The 16261-nt window shown below is 42.6% G+C and overlaps 1 protein-coding gene across 2 annotated transcripts in view; it reads left to right on the top strand.

The window, feature by feature from the left end:
• Positions 1-16261, top strand: part of ddah1 (dimethylarginine dimethylaminohydrolase 1) — a 68346-nt gene continuing 52085 nt past the window's right edge. The window contains exon 1 of one of the 2 annotated variants that reach the window (XM_030050340.1): positions 1-49. Coding sequence is in view for 1 of the 2 variants with exons in the window: in XM_030050339.1 (XP_029906199.1) it covers positions 5091-5384 (294 nt within the window). In the remaining variant the exon portion in view is untranslated. Of the gene's footprint in view, positions 50-4881; positions 5385-16261 lie in introns of those variants that run through there. The other variant, XM_030050339.1, reaches the window with a different exon arrangement.

Genomic DNA, 16261 nt, shown 5'->3' with positions numbered 1-16261 from the left:
CAACTGAGAGAGCACAGAGCAATGTCAAGACGGCTGAAGAGCCACTCCGGTGAGTTTGTATTTCTTCTGCTTTTCAGTATTTCGCCTGTTACACTGATGGGTTGTGGAACAGCTTGTTCTCTCAAAACTCTGAATCACCCTGTTCCCCTTAGGAAAATGAACTAAAGCAATCCTGGAATAAATTTCATTCGACTATTATACAAATAGCCTATCACAGATGGAAATGGTATTACAACACATTTTGGTGCGTGTCGCTTTGTAGATGGATAGAAACTCTGATCGGTTGACATGAACACTGAAGTCTTTATCTTCTCCATGCGGGCTGTGTGTGTGTGTGTGTGTGTGTGTGTGTGTGTGTGTGTGTGTGTGTGTGTGTGTGTGTGTGTGTGAGTGTGAGTGTATGTGTGTGTGTGTGTGTGTGTGTGTGTGTGTGTGAGTGGGCTCATAGGTTGTCATTTTGTGGACAGTTTTCATACTTCCAGTTCAAGACACTAGATGGTGATGTGCTAAGGATAACTTTGTCGCTTGATTTGTCTAAAGTTTTTGATCTGGTATACAGACACAGAGATCGATTAGGAGATGACAATCAGCAGTATGATTCTTCTTGTAAATCGGACAGATTCTGATTATTGCATTGTTCTGTTTATGTGTGAGTGCATGGGACAACACGGTCCAAGGTGATGAGCGGATATTACGTGTGTGTGTGTGTGTGTGTGTGTGTGTGTTGTGCATAGCTCCTTTCAAGCAGTATTTAATCATATTGAAGGGCCAGCTGTGTTTTGCCATGCACTACATGAGCCTGATGTTCTTCAATACTTCAATAGGACCTATGTCATGCTCTGTTTAACTGTCCTGCTGTGTTTTCCTCAACGCTCCCATTTTCAAGTCTGCGCCTGTATGTGCGTGTGCGCGTGTGCACGTGCATGTCTGCATGCCTCGATGAGTGTGCGTGTGCGTGCGTGTGTACGCGTCCGTGTGGCTGCACATGGGCACCCGCCCCTGTGTTATAGGAAACAGTGTTGTCATTGTACGTCAGTGGAGAATAACATGTAATAATCTTCATTCCATAATTACCCATTCAGTTCAGGAAACACTCCAAAAGCTGGACATGTGCCTCCATGTAGTAATTGCCCTGGCATAATAGTTTCCACTAAGACTGTCTGAGAACCCCCCCCATTCCACACACACATACATGCAGACACACACAAATTAGCCCACATAAAATGATTATCATTATATTACCCCCATTGCTCCCTCAGTGTCTGACTGTATATGTGCTTCAGTGATTTCATCGTTCACCAAATTTTGAGAAATTGCATGTTTGTCCTCTGAGCTAGTGTAATGGAAATCGGTTGTCAGATCCCACCAGAGACTGTCCTGTGTCCCATAGTTGCAGAAACAGGGGGCCACAGACTCTGCTCACAGGAAGTTTGTGACTAAGCAGCCCCCCCTTCTCCATTTATTTCTGACAGATGGAACAGAACAGAACAGCTCTGTGTGTTTAAACAACAGATTCCACTGTAGTATATTCAAGATAAATGTCATAACTGGTATGCAGTGTGTGCTACCTACGCTTCCTCTCTCTGGCAGCTCATGGAGCACCAGGAAGTCTGCTGAGTTATGGTTGTTGTCATGTGCACCGGAGTGAAGATTAGGCCGGCTACTAAATGGCTGAAATTCAAATTCTCAGGAAGTAAACATCTTGATCGGACGTCAGGGAGCAGAACTCAAGACCGTCCATTCATATGCGCATTGCACTTTGTTTGTGTAACAGCTTTGATTTCTGCATACCAAAAACCAGTCCATCTCCTAACAGAACAAGTTTAGTCCTGGTAGGCAGATGTGCCAAGGAGTCAGCATGTTTTCCTTTCAGCCAGAAACTAGTCACACTTGTTGATGTGAAATAAATTGGCGCAGGTTACGTTCGACCTGTAATTATGCTTTTGGGCGGATGGTGGATCATTTTCAGATCTCCCTCCATATTTGCAGCTCTAAAACACAGATTTACAGATCTCACTACACATTTGTAGATCTCCCTACATATTTACAGTTTCAGACACACACTTGCAGATCTTTCTACACATTTGCAATAAAGTCTTGACTTTATTTCCATACAGCATCATGTTCGATGCCATTTTAAGATGGACAGCTGATCCAGATGAGTGACAAGTGTTGGGCTGTGAACTTGATCAGCTGAGTGGAGGAGGGCAGGCTGACTCAAAGTGAAGAGTTGCATGTTGTAGCTCTCAGTAGAAAGCAGCGGGTAAAGGCAAAGGTGAAGATGGGCCACTGTGGGGGGATGACTTGCAACACTGGCTGTGAGCTGAACTTCAGTCCATGAAATCACGAGTAAGTGGTATGTGCTATCCTGCTGGGCCAACAGGATGCCCTATGTTTTTTGTTTTTCCCAAGCTAAGATAAGGAACAAGTTTAATATGGCATTAGGAAGTGCATCACCTCTTCTTCCGCATTTTTAATGTGAGGTGGAACCTCTGTTGAATTTGTTGCTGCGTCATAACCTCCCATTAGATAGTTTATCAAAGTTATGTGGCTTTGCCTTGCCCAAAGCCTTTGCGCAGTATGTGAAAGGTGTGAGTTAGAGAACAAGTTACTGTAATCTTGGTGAAATAGGGTCAGTTGACAGCCACATCCCAATCCCTTACTGGAGGAATCTGAAGAATCTTAGGCTGCGTCAAAAAAAAATGATAAAAGAGGAACTTCCTTATTCTTTTCCAAGAAGTAATTGGCAGCTAAAGTTCCAGGGGAGTACTAAGAGCCATTTGTAAGTTTTTCAAGTACTCTAGTAATAATGATAGAGTGACAGTTAAAGGACCAATCCTTCCTCAGACACTCTTATACTGTTATACATCATCAATCTGGGATATGTTCAATAGATTCCAGGACTTTATTTATGGTGAGGAGTTGTAATTTACGTTTTTTTTTTTTAGTGTACTGGCTTTCCCTCAATCTTCCTTGTCCACTTCTACCTCAATTAGTGATTCTGTAGCTAAGTAAGCCAGACGGGTCTTGTGAGTTAATCACAGTGCCACAAAACCCTGTCTGGCTTGAGGCTAGATTTTTCTACATCTCCCAGAATGCCTTTCGTCACCCCATCTACACACACACACACACACACACACACAGAAATGCTTGCTTTCGATCAAAGATGGGCATATAGACACGGAAATATAGCTGCTAGGCAACTAGTTCATGCACATTGGTATGTGTGATGATAAATTCAGCCATACCCATTAAAGTGTCCCATAGCTGCATTGCATTATGGTCTGTTGAGGCTACTGTCCGAAAGTGGAAAGTGACTTCTAACAGTATATGTAATGCAATCAAACTTCATTGTAATGCCACTGGAACGTGATATCACTGCATCTGTGTTTTGGCCAGTCATCCACAGGAATTAGAAACTACTATACAGTACAGCACAGGAATAAGTAATTACAGTAATGAGGTTGTCTGATTGCCTAAAATTGGGCATGCTCTGTGCACCTGTGCATAATCTAGACTATGTCTCTCCAAAGCATATGTGTCCTGTGTCATTTAGACATCTAGAGTCCTGTCATTAGTCCAATCATACCAGACAAATACGAGGTGTTTTCGGTGCTGCTTCATCCGCAGCTGGAGGAGCGTCTCTGCTTTCAGTCATTTTTTTATAGCTGCAGAATGTACCAGCCAGGTGTGCCTGTGAGGGCTTTCCTTCGTCTAAACTAACCTAAATTCCTCAGCGGGGAGAGAGGACAGAAAGAGAAAGAGAATGTCTTTTCCGGGCCAGACATCCGTCCGTGATGTGGAATGATGGAAAAAAGTCTGGGTGGGGGCAGGTGCCGGCGGGGTGGGGTGTGGGGCGTGGGGTGTGTAGCGGGGAGGGGGGCAGTGGTCCTGGCTGGAGTGGAAAATGGAATGCGGGGCTCCTGGAATGTTCTGGAATGTTTAGAGCAGCCGGGGATAATTGAGTGAATCTGGAACAAGAAAAGACAAACTGAGGTCCCGTGGTGGAAGAATGTGCTTCTGGGATGTCTGAAGAAACATTCCATCCATTCAGACGGCTTCACCGGGCCCAGAGCCTTCCTTAGATGGCACCATGGGGAATAGGAGTACCTTCACACACACACACACACACACACACACACACACACACACACACACTGCACTCCCTTTACACTCCCCTTATTGTCATACACTCAAGTTTTGTCCCATGTGACAAGCCAGTAATCTTTTTCAAACATATTGTTCTTGCACTTGAAAGTTTTTAAAGCTATCTGCCCACATCTGACAGCAAAATTGGTTGTATTCATGAAGCTCTTAGGCACAGGAACAGAATCTAAATTGCATCTAGGTTTGAGCGCACCTCTTCTTAATAAATTCCGTGCAAAGTTAAGTTTTGTCCCAGGGGTCTCTCCGCTGTCTGTGGTGTTGCTACACGTACGCTGACTCCAGTAATAAACTGCAGCCTTGCACTTCACCAGGAAAAATAGCTGAGGTAATCCTGTCATAAATCTTAGGATCATATACAAATATTACAGCAAAACTGGAATCTCTATATTGCTGTTACATAATGAAAATACGATTTTGTATGATACAGTCTAGACTGGATCCCATAGAGAGTAAGTGCCCATAAGAATATTATAGGAACAACATTGGGATAAGATTATTATTAGCTGCTCTAAAGTCGTGAAACTATGGAAGTGCGACTCTTTTTCGCTGTTCCATGGTAAGAGGGGAGAGCTGAAGGTTTACTCCAAGAGCTTAAGGTTTACTATACTGCTGTCACTTGTTGGGCTGAGCGCCTCACTCACTGAGAGCTGACAGACTCGTACACGTGATTTTCGGTGCGCGTCACCGGTGCGCTGTCGCTCGCCTGGAGACTGGAGCGGGGCTGACACTTTATTTAGGAGGCTACTGTAAATAAAGAATAAAAAACCAAACAAAGTAAGGGGAAAACAAATAAACAAGCAAGGCTGCAAGATTCGGGGTAACTGACAGTGTTTCTTTTCATTCATTCGCTGGGTTCTCTTCTAGGGTTTTTGTTTTTTTTTTTTCTCCCAGGTTTTGAGGTTGCCAAGTAGGAAGAGGAAAACATGGCTGGTTTAATGGCAGGTTTTGGTAATTTCACCCACGCCGTCGTCCGGGGTATCCCCGTGTCCCTGGCCAAAGAGGCGCTGAGGGGCAAAGAGTCGGAGGTGGACGTGGCCAAGGCGCGGAGGGAGCATGAGGCTTACGTCGAGGTCCTGAGGATGAGACTCGGGCTGGAGGTGGTCGAGCTCCCCGCGGACGAGTCGCTCCCGGACTGCGTGTTCGTGGAGGATGCGGCCGTGGTCTGCGGTGACACGGCGCTCATTACCAGACCCGGGGCAGAGAGCAGGAGGAAAGAGGTAGGGAAGTGTCAGCATATGTTTCACAGCATGAGTCAGTGCGGTTAAAATTAAAGTTTGATGTGTGAAAGTGTGTAAATACACGTCCCCCCAGTTGTTGCTGCCTCTGTCCCGCTCATTTGGCACAGAATAAAAAGGCTGCGGGGATGTAGCGGGATAGAAGGTGGGTAAACTATATCCTGCAGCCGACGGCATCGCAACAACAATAAAACATCAAATCATCCACTGGACAATTAATTCACATCAATTTGATACCTCTAACAGTGATGCACAATATGAAATAATGTATTTGACGTTTGTGCCAGCCCAATAAGATAAGTAACAAACTTAAAAAAGGTGTGTCGCCTATACTGAGTTTTGGATGGGTTCACTCTCCACTTGTTCCCTGATAGGCTGTAAGTGAGTGCCATAGCGAGATCACAATGTAACCACAATGTAATCGTACGCCAGCCTGTACAAAGGGATATGGTGATTAGGCATCAGGCAACGCCCTATGAAAGATGACCAGCGGTCAATAGATGGAAGAAGAATGGATCAAGGCTTGTGTTAGTGTTCATTTGTAAAATGTGTGTGAGACTTGCGGTGCAGAGCATCAGTTTGCAGAGCATCTGATTTTTCTATGCCTCATAGCATAATGTATATTGGTCTTGTAAATAGGCTATTATAAAGTGTCACTTCATGTATTATGTAGGTTGTTTGCATACTTCATTATACTTAATGTTTTGTTTAAGTTAATGTATTTCAGCACCAAATCACATGGTAATTGGCTAATTAGATAGCATGGAAAGACATGGCTGCCTATATATTTTTAGTGTTAAGAGAAAAACTTTATGAATTGAGAGACTTCACAAGCCTGTCAGCCCAAAACTGGATGAATCAAGAGGATTTTGAGAACAAAACAATCATGTATGCACCCAGTTTTTGGTTGCCTAGTGAGAGTGGCTGCACTCCCTGTGTGTGCGAGTGACAATGAGAAAGACGGCAGGGTGGCTTTTGTGAAAGCCTCTGTCATTTCACATCAGAGTCACTTTGCGCGGCTCACTGGTGCTAATGGTCCCCAGCCTCACCAATGGCAGGGATATTGATTGAAAAGCTTGGTGCTGCAACCTTCACCCAGCGCAGACAGCCTTTATTTATGCAGGATGTGGTGCAAGATACATCCGCATGCACACATGCACAAATAATCAATACCCATCATTTTCCAGTTTAGAATTTTTTTCAGTTGTATTTATTTATTTATTTATGTTTCGTAAAGCAGTATCAACAGTTTATTTGTGATTCAAGTCCTGCTCTTTGGAGAGGTCAGCTGCCTTGAAACTAAAAAATAGCAAAGCCTGAGGTACAAGGTCTGCAAATTATGAGTAATATGTTTGTGTTGAAATTCAGTGGAATTGCAGCTGGATTTAGACAATGTATGCAGGACATTTCATTGTCTCGGTTGCCTGGTGTGTAATGTATTTTGCTGCATGTCATTTTTATCATGTGCAAGTCATGCATACACTTTCAGTGCACTAATGATGCCTCAAAGCATAAGTCACTTAAAATTAAATGTTACAAATATTATAATGTGCATTCTGCTTTACCAAAAAATTGTATGGCAAATCAAAGTGAACGCAGCGGTCTCCATTTTTGTCCACCCTCTTTGGAATAAATCCTGCGGTGGTGGAGGTGGGTATGTAAAATATGTTTGTGCGATCGATGACCTCCATTTACGCTTGATGGATGCTTTTCCTCCCCCGACATTTAGCCATACTGTTTGTCTGATAGTCACAATTATGCTACTGTGTTTGAAGGCTCTGTGTCTTAGCTTCACATGTCCCTATGTTGACATAATCAGCATCTCCCACTCTTTGTTGATTGAATCATGGAGGTTGATTCTCATCACATAATTATGTCTGACTTTTCGGCAGTCTTGCGTGTAGATCAGGTCACACAACAACACTGTGTCTTAATACTGTGTTATTAGCTCAGTATTACACTGAGAGAAAGTCAAGATTGATTCCCAAGAATCAACAAAGCTTTAATTGGATGAGTCTGTTTTCCAGCCTAAAAGATTAATGAAGCACTAGCAGGGAATGGCTTTTCTATCAACTACATGGTTGATCAGAGCTGTGTCTGCCTTTTCTGCCTTGATTCCCATATTTTTTGGTCTTCTCAGTCCTTGTGGCTGCAAATTAACAGCTGAGATGTATGAGGCTAGCTTCAGTCAGTTTCATTTATGTGTGAGGGGCTTGTTACTGATTCTTTCCTCATCTTGCCAGATTAGTGGACTTAGGCATGTCAGTCATCAGACATTGTCAGTGTTTGAGGTGGTTGAATACATTTAAAAATGTTTAACTTGTAGGAGAAAATTAAAACCAACTTGATTGCATGGTTTGTTATATATGTGCGCAGCCAGAGAAACTTTGGACTTTCAAGTTTTAGTAACTTATTAACTGGTAGGGAAGATATCTTCACTCCAGCCAAAAATATTTCAGTTAAATAAGTTGTGTTTGTGCTGCATGAGAACTGAGTAATCTCAGTTGGTAGCAGTCACGCTATACCAACATTTTTCACTTTGTTTGCCGGGATTATTTGAACATCTTGTATTTGTGAAGTCCTTAGAGGAAAGACTAACCAGCTTGTTCACAGCGTTTGATCATCCTACATCTCTGCATCCACAGGAGGAGGCCACCGTTCTCATATTTGAGCATTTGCATTGTAAAATTCTTTGTCACTCATGTCCATAAGACCAGAGGGAGTTATTACATATCTCTGCAGGTTGTAGGAATCTTCTGTCCATTAGGCTGTGGCTTAAAAGCATTTTTATAGGAAACGCTTGTCTAAATGGAATTCATCATTTTGCACTACGGGCCACAGCATTGCCTAAAACACTCCAGCAATAAGCCAAAGTGAACTTAAAATAAGCATTAGTCTACCTTAAGCAATTTAACTGAAGCAAGCTGTAGCTGTTTGCTCGCTAAGGTGGAGACACAGCTGCAGATAAAGTCAGCTGACCTTTAGTCTCTGTTTCACAGTGAGCCCATCTAGAAATCATAATGGGAAAATGTTTTGATAAGATTGTTTTCGAAAACTGCCATGAACCTGTTATTATTTTATGATTTAGTCTTTCTGAATGTAGCTGAGTCACCAAAGTGTTTTTAAAAAGTCAACTTAAAATCCCTTCTCCTCACACCGCTTATGGAATTTTACAGTGAACTTTATATTTTATGTGCCCTTTGGTCATAAGCCACCAAGGACCAAAACAGGAGCTACAAGGCTTTCATTTGACAGCATTGTCTCAAATTGTACGCAGTCACCTTGTGCAGTGCAGTTGCATAACTCAGGGACTGACCCACAGCCAGTGTCTGCCACTGGTTATGCAATGACAAATTGACAATTGTTTGGTTTCCATTTTGAATTTCTGCCGAACACATTTCTAGTAGACTCTTTGTGCTGCCAGTACTGAGAGATGTCATGCAAACAGAAATGGTTCAACTTCATATTATACAATGGAATATTGTTATTATTATGTTCCCAGTATTTCCCTATGGTCACTATTGAAATGGGCTCAGCAAGAAATTCTCAATCAGGCTTGCACGCAAAGCGACATGTTTTGTGTATTAATACGGCATGCACAGTATAAATTTGAAAACCTTGTGTTTGCGCAGCGCGATGCTCCACAAACACCTCTGATGAAGCAGTTCAGGTCAAACAGACAATGACATATGCTCCGCTAAATACTCAGAAATGCTGTCCTGACAGTTTTTGGTCATTTTCCCGCCCGTTTCACCATGTTTTCAACAAAGTGAGAAGTAGACTCTTTGCTTTCTGGTGCATTTTTGAGTGTTTAGTGGACTATATATATATGTCACAGTGTCTCCTCAGGGCATCAAACATTATCATCTTGTTAATAAAGGTGCATGCAGGTGTTGAGCATCATGCAGTGTGTGTTTCTTAGTCTCTTTGGTAAATATTTCTCTGTCCATTACCTTACGCAGAATGTGCATATAACCATGATTTTCATCGCAGTTTAACACTTCCCATAAGGCAACATGTAAGTGAAAGAAGGGACACTAAAGCAGAGCCAGGACACGCCAGAGGGATGACAGCTCCCAGGTGGCCCAGGAGGAGCCGGAGACTGTCCTGGCTGTTCTGCTTGCCTTGTTGTCACTGTGACCCTGACCCAGATAAGAAAGTTAGATGGAGGAGGATAGTGACATGGACGAAGTGTTGACACCACCGCAGACGTGTTATTGAATATTTATCCCGCGAGCTGACGTCCAGTTAGGCGCCCTTGATAGTGTTAGATGAAGCATCAAAAGAGTATTGTGTCTCCCAGTTTGCCTCGGTAATGTGTTCCTCTGTGTGTCTCAGCTGGCAGATGCAATCAAGGGCAGGGAGAGCAGAGCTGAAAGCGATTAGCAAGACACGCGAGTCTTGACTCAGCACAGTTGTGGTTAGAGTTTTTTCAGGCCAGTACTCTCTAGGTGATCCCTTGTGATTGCTTCAGTATCAGAGTTGCTAGTATCAAGTGTCCCGGAGTAGGAATGCAAAGTATGCATAAAAATTGAGAATAGGAGTGCTGATCTAAGCCCAATCTTCCTGTTTAGTTTTGGCCCCCGCATAATATTTGCAGTTTTTGATGTGAATGAATGTGGATGTATTTACAGTCCGACACAAGGGCCTGCCTTCGCTGGTTAGCTGCTTGATTGCTTTCATTTTATTGTAGGGAACATCACAGTTTGTCCTAACACAAACACAGAAGTATTTTCGGGCTGTTGGCCATAATAAATGAGCATCAGCAAAAGGTTGAATATTTGTTGGGGACAGCTTGCAAAAAAAGTTTAAAAAATCAATTTGAAACGGTCATTTGATCCATGAATGGACTTTATAATATTTCTTGTGCTCACTGAAGCTTTGGGTGCCTGGGTCCTAGAAGCAGTTCTGGTTCTTGGATGATTATGACTGAGATGGTCAGTGGGACCTGGTCACTGTTCTTACCTAGGAGCTCAATACAATATAGTCCAAATGAATAGCTCTGGTCAGACATAAAGTTTCATAACAGCTTATTGAACCTAGTCGCAGGCATTGGGCATCATGATAATTGAATATGGACCGAGATTAGAAATTGATTTAAAGCAATTGTAAACCCAGTTGAAAGGGGTATTTTCTGAGTTAGTGTTATTCTTGAGCACCATCATCATTGACCAAGATTTAATGTCATAAAATGGGGTTTTAGGGGCTGAATTTTGCGCAGTAATACAATCCATCTGTGTGCTTCTTAGTTCCCATCAGAGTAGTAATATCGTCTCGACCATGGTAGGATCAACCGACTGTCCAGCAAAGTGAAAATATCCATTTTGTTGGAGCTGAAATGGCTTCAGGTCTTACTAATGCTGCAGCAGTATGTCAGCTGATGTTTTCCCAGCTAACTTTGCTGTATTTCTCACTTTAAAAACTTTAGAGGCTTGAAGTTGATGAAGGTGATGTGAGAAAGTCCAAAATTGATGCCATTGCTAGCTAAAGCTCTACATCAGATTGAAACACTTTGCTCGCTCTCGCCTCTTTTGATATAACGTTAGACTGGTAATATAATCCTTGCTCAAACGGTGGATTTTGTTTTTCCAGGATTCCAGCACAAAATCAGTGCAGTGTGCTAACAAGCTGTTGAGCCAAGCGGAGCATAACAGGTGCAGTTGGCGAGAGGAATAAAACTTGTCTTCTTCTGATTGGATCGCTCCACTTATATGTGTGAAAGCAACTTTTAATCACCAACAGAAATGCTGGTTTGACTCGGGAGAAATCAACCAATAGGCCTCTCTTTGCATTCAGATTCAGATTCTCGCAGGTTTGTGATTTTTTTTTTTTTTTTTTTTTTTTTACACCCAATGATAACCAGAATCATTTTAATGAAAAATTGCACATTTTACCTCACAATACCTTTTAAGATTTTTTGAAACCTATATTGCCTGTATCCGCACAATAGATTATAATGACAGATGATGCCTGCTGTAGGCATATATGTTAATTCTCAGTTCTGGCGGTGATAAATGGACCTCAAGTCTCAGTCTGGCAGCCATGACAAGCAGCGATCTTGATGAACTTTAGTAATCTGGTCCATATTACTCTGGCTCTCTTCCAGGCATTTGAAAGCGTTTATCAGTGCTCTGATGCAGCCGGCTGGATTTTTCTCACTATTCATACGCTGAACCTCAGATTGTGGTGGCTGTCTTGCTGCCACTCTGACAGTGAGTCAGAGTTAATTGCCTTTAAGGAGGAGGACGCTCCACTCTTGATCTTCTACCCCTCCTTTTTTCAGTTTGTGCCTTTACCAGAGTGATAAGCATTGAGTTCAGAGCAGGCTAACACAGGACAGATGGTAGATCTAGCCTGACTGATCGTACATGCCGCAGCTAAAATCTTCCATGAGGCAATTAAAACCACTAAACCTGCTGCCTTTTATTAGTACTGTTCAATTACTATGACAGCATAATTATCTCAATTATAGCGCTTTACATTTTTGACAGTAACAGTCTTTAGTTCGTACTTACTGTATCATATAATGGTATATTTCTATAAGCGGTAGTTAGTTGCCATAAGTTAAGCTCACTGTGTCTGTGGAAAATAATAGTGATAAAACATTTGTCATAACGAGGGTAGAGGGGTTAGGTTGCGCTTTAAGACTGGAAACCGGATGGAAAATTCCGCTCCGCAGACACAATATTTAGGTCACGTTTTTACAGACGTAATATTTAGGTTCAGTCTTTGGAGTTTATGTGTCCATGCGGGCCCCTTTCCGGTCATGCCTCGCGGAGTTGGCCCCAAACTAACACCAGACAGCACAGAAGCCTTGTTTTGACTAGATTCCTCGCCAGCCTCCCCGCTCTTATATGACTTCCTTCACGGAACCGACCTGGTTTCCTTCAGGGGGGCTTGACATCCGTGTGTGAAAGGGGTGGAGAGGGATTGGGTGGCGGGCGGGTGGCGGGGGAGGGGGGGTAGCACCGCGAGCCCGCCGGTTACATGTGGGACGAGGTCAACGTGCCTTCCCCAACTGTCTGTCACATTCCGACCACATTCAGCCTGCCCTTCCTCTCTCTGTTTGCCTGTCTGACTCCTTGTCTGGCGTGCACATTGCAGTGTCCACCACTTGCTCGTCTGCTCTCTCTTTCTCATCCATTTTCATAGCCGGGGTATCGCCGAAGAACGGGAGACTGTGCGTGCTTGGATTAGTCTGGCTCTTGGCCATACTCTCATCAAAGTCTTAATCAGGTTAAGCTTTTAACATGCACAAGCAGCTCTGGCCATGAATTAACCAGTTAACAGAATACTCCCGCCCACAGATAGCACGGTACATCTGTCTTTGACTTGAGTAATATTCCAATACTGTGTATTTTTAGTGTCTTTTTTTTAATTGACGTTAACATGTACCTGCAATGTGTAAGCCAGAGTTTATACAGACGTGAAAACCAAAAGCAAAAGGAATGTGATTTTTACTTTTTGCAGTTAACATTTTAATAAGGCGGTAAGCCAGGGGTTTAACCTTGTTTCTCTTAATTAGAGGAGCAGCTTACTCTACTCTCCTCTTGGAGTGATAATTTATCTAAAACCAGGTTACTTAATTAAGATGCACCACGCAAAATTGCTAATGGTTTATGTAACTGCGGACCCTTGAGACTCAAAAGTAAAAAAAAAATATATATATATCATATAAGCATGTAATTTCTTATCATCAGGCTACTTATTCCATGTTTTTTGTCAGTTGAGTCTCACTCAGCAATTTTGCATAATGTACCTTTAAGAATAGAATATGCCAATGAAGGAAACAAATTATTGTCAAATATTTTTCTCTTTTATTTGCCATGTTGTCTGTCTGTTCCCCACCCGTTTCACTTTCATCACAGATCGTTCTGTATGAGTCGGTCAACACGTGTTGTGTGCCTTCACCTCTCGTGCACCGGGGAGGGTTGTGTAAAGGCGGCACAGCGTGAACAGACCAAATCTCTCTTTCCCCGTACGCAACGACCTTGGACCCTGCCCCCTTTTGGCCCCAGGTTCACCCACTCCGACTCCACCGCCCAGCGCAGTGTGGCAGGCTGCGAGACAGCTGCAGGACACTTGTGAACAGGAACTCCTCTCAGCCTCGCAGGATGACCGGGTCACGCTCGACTGTCACCGGGGGTGTGTGAATGTCTGGTTTGGTATGTGAGACTGAGGAGGGGAAGACACAGGAAGAGAGCCAGGCATGGCGTGGTTGGGAAAAGTCGCGCTAAGGTCAGAGGGGGTGCAGTGTAAGCTAGACAAGGACCTCTACTTATCAAGGATGAGATTTTTCTCCTTCTGTGGAAGGCTTTCATGTTTTAGACACAAGTTCCATTAATAATAGACAAAAAAATGTACGCTTTCACACTTATATCTTCCCAGCTTTTGTCTGTATGAGGAAATATATCGGGTGTATATTGGGAATCTTGGTTTGTTTAGACTAATGAGAGATATTTAAATGCTGAAACATACATTAAACACAAATTTGTTTGTATATTGCTTGATAAGTAGGGACCCTTGTTTCATTATGGTTTAATCTTAGTCATAAGGATGCTTTTGAGATACAGAGCAGGTTGTTGAATAAGAATATATCATTGTGTAATTATATGTCATTATATGTCAGCATGTGTCATTTTATTGTTGGAAATTATTGTTTTGAGTGCAGTCTTTTTTTTTTCTTTTTTTTAATCTGTCAGTCTTTATTGAATTAACAGCATAAACATATTACAGTCTTATGCAGCCACTGCAGCTTTGCATATTTGGTTTTATTATGTGATCAAGTCTAGAGGGCAGCCTCAATGTCAGCCATGATCCCAAGAGTGACGATGAGAATAACTATCTGAGCACTAGCACTCCAACAAACTCCATCCACAGATGAAGAAATATTGGCCTCAAGCTTTTTTTTTTTTTTTTTTTTTTTAAATATATATTTACTCATTTTCCCTTATTTCTTATATTTCCAGTCTACAAAAGTGACAGTGACATCCAGGTTGAAACCGTCAGCTTGCACTCAGTTTGTGTGTCTGTCTACATTAATTTGTAATAGGTGCATGCTTCGGGCACACTGGCCATTTGTTTTGATTGAATAGAGTTGACAAGTGTTGTTGTGTGTAGGCGGAGTGTGCAGCAAAGCAGCTCCAGGTACTGAGGAGTGGTACTTGTATTTGACATGCATTGCTTTACTCAACGGTGGTCCTCACTTGAACAAGCATCGGCGCCTCAGAATCAAAATCGTGATGGTTTCTGCCACTTTCTGCTTTGCACTGTAAATATAGCGGAAAGGATTAATTGAGAATTAAACTTTAAGAGATCCCATAATCTCTCTTTCTTGATCTCTGTGTCTTCCTCTCTCTCTTTCTCACATACACACATGCACTTTGTCTACCTTTATCTCTCTCTCTGCAACTTTTTCTGCTCTCTCGACCCCTCCCACGTGTTCTCTCTCGTTCCCCGCGCTCTCTGGAAGATACTAACTGTCAACATCAGCTTCATTGATTCAGGGAGATGCAGAGCCAAATACAATCCTGTGTGTCTCGCGAGCAGCAGCCATCAGTCTTGTCTGTCAGCCTTGTTGAGAGTTATGGTTAAATGCCCGGCTTTCTCTGCTGCCATTGAAGAATGACACAGGCTTAACAGCCTTCATTTTCTCTCAAGGCCAGCTGCTGTTATTGCGCTGCCACTTCTCGTAAAAGTTTACTGGACCGGCTGGTGTGTAAAGGAACTCGTATACTTGCTCATCCCTATGCTGCATCCATCCATTTTTGAAATTATGCTGATTACACTGTAAATTTCCAATGTGTTCATGGACAATAGGGTCAAACTACCGTCAGCTGTAGAGTGTGGTCAGGGCTGTGACGTCTCTTTCACTGGATGGTCTGTTGATGAGGAGTTTGAGATTTCATATAGGTGCTGCTCTTTTCCCTGTCAGGTCAGTAATGGTGGTTGTTGCTGCTCATGATAGCTACCTTGTTTTCTACTAGCCTATTTATTTGTCCCAGATTAACTGGTATTCCTGCTACAGGGAATGTAAAATGCACCACTTTATGCCCATCAGAGGATTTTGGCGGGAGGGATCTACCAGACATGTTCAGTACTGTTAATGTTGAATAATATTGTGATATATCAGTCAAATGTCAATAGTTATTACATCAGTGCAAACAGGTTTTGCTGTTAGTTATCGCTTAAAAGTCATTAATGTCAAAACATAATCACCAGATCTCACTGCATGTAAACTAACTTTCAATAAGCTGAAAGAGGCAAACACATAAATACCGCTTCTGAAATGCTAATACCATGCATTCATTTTTATTATCTGTTTACTTTTGGTTAATTATTGAGCGCACTGCAGTAAAAGCTGTGGCATTGAGGTTCAGTGAGAAGGCGCCTCAAATTGTGCCACACAGGTGACTTTAACTGCAAAACGTATTTTTAGGACTTTGTTTTACCCCACCCAAACAAAAGGTTATCTTGTGGGTTACAGCTGGACCTGTGCAGCAACCATGTCATCTTATACACTGAGAAATTTGCCTATTTAATGCTCACTAACCAGTTTTAAGTAAGTGCTCCACCGGCCTTTCACATTGTGAGAAATTCCTCTCAGAGCTACTGTAATTTTAGGCCGTCCATGTCAATTCCAGTTGAGCTTCCTCAGAGTGCAGTGCCTCCCAGACACTGAGTGTATTATAAACTCTTCACCCCTTTGCCTCCCATTACTCGGAGGGCTGGGTTTTGTATTTACGTGTCAAGATTAAGCCAGCATGAACCAGACCCCTGAGGTTCAATGGCACATCGCTATGAAGCCAACATCCGTTCCAACACACAGTTTAAAATAGACTGACCTTTCACACTCCCAT

Source organism: Myripristis murdjan, chromosome 4 (genome assembly GCF_902150065.1).
Source record: "Myripristis murdjan chromosome 4, fMyrMur1.1, whole genome shotgun sequence".
Classification (NCBI taxonomy): Eukaryota; Metazoa; Chordata; class Actinopteri; order Holocentriformes; family Holocentridae; genus Myripristis; species Myripristis murdjan.
The sequence above is the reverse complement of the archived record's forward strand: the minus strand, read 5'-3'. Positions and strand labels throughout refer to the sequence as shown.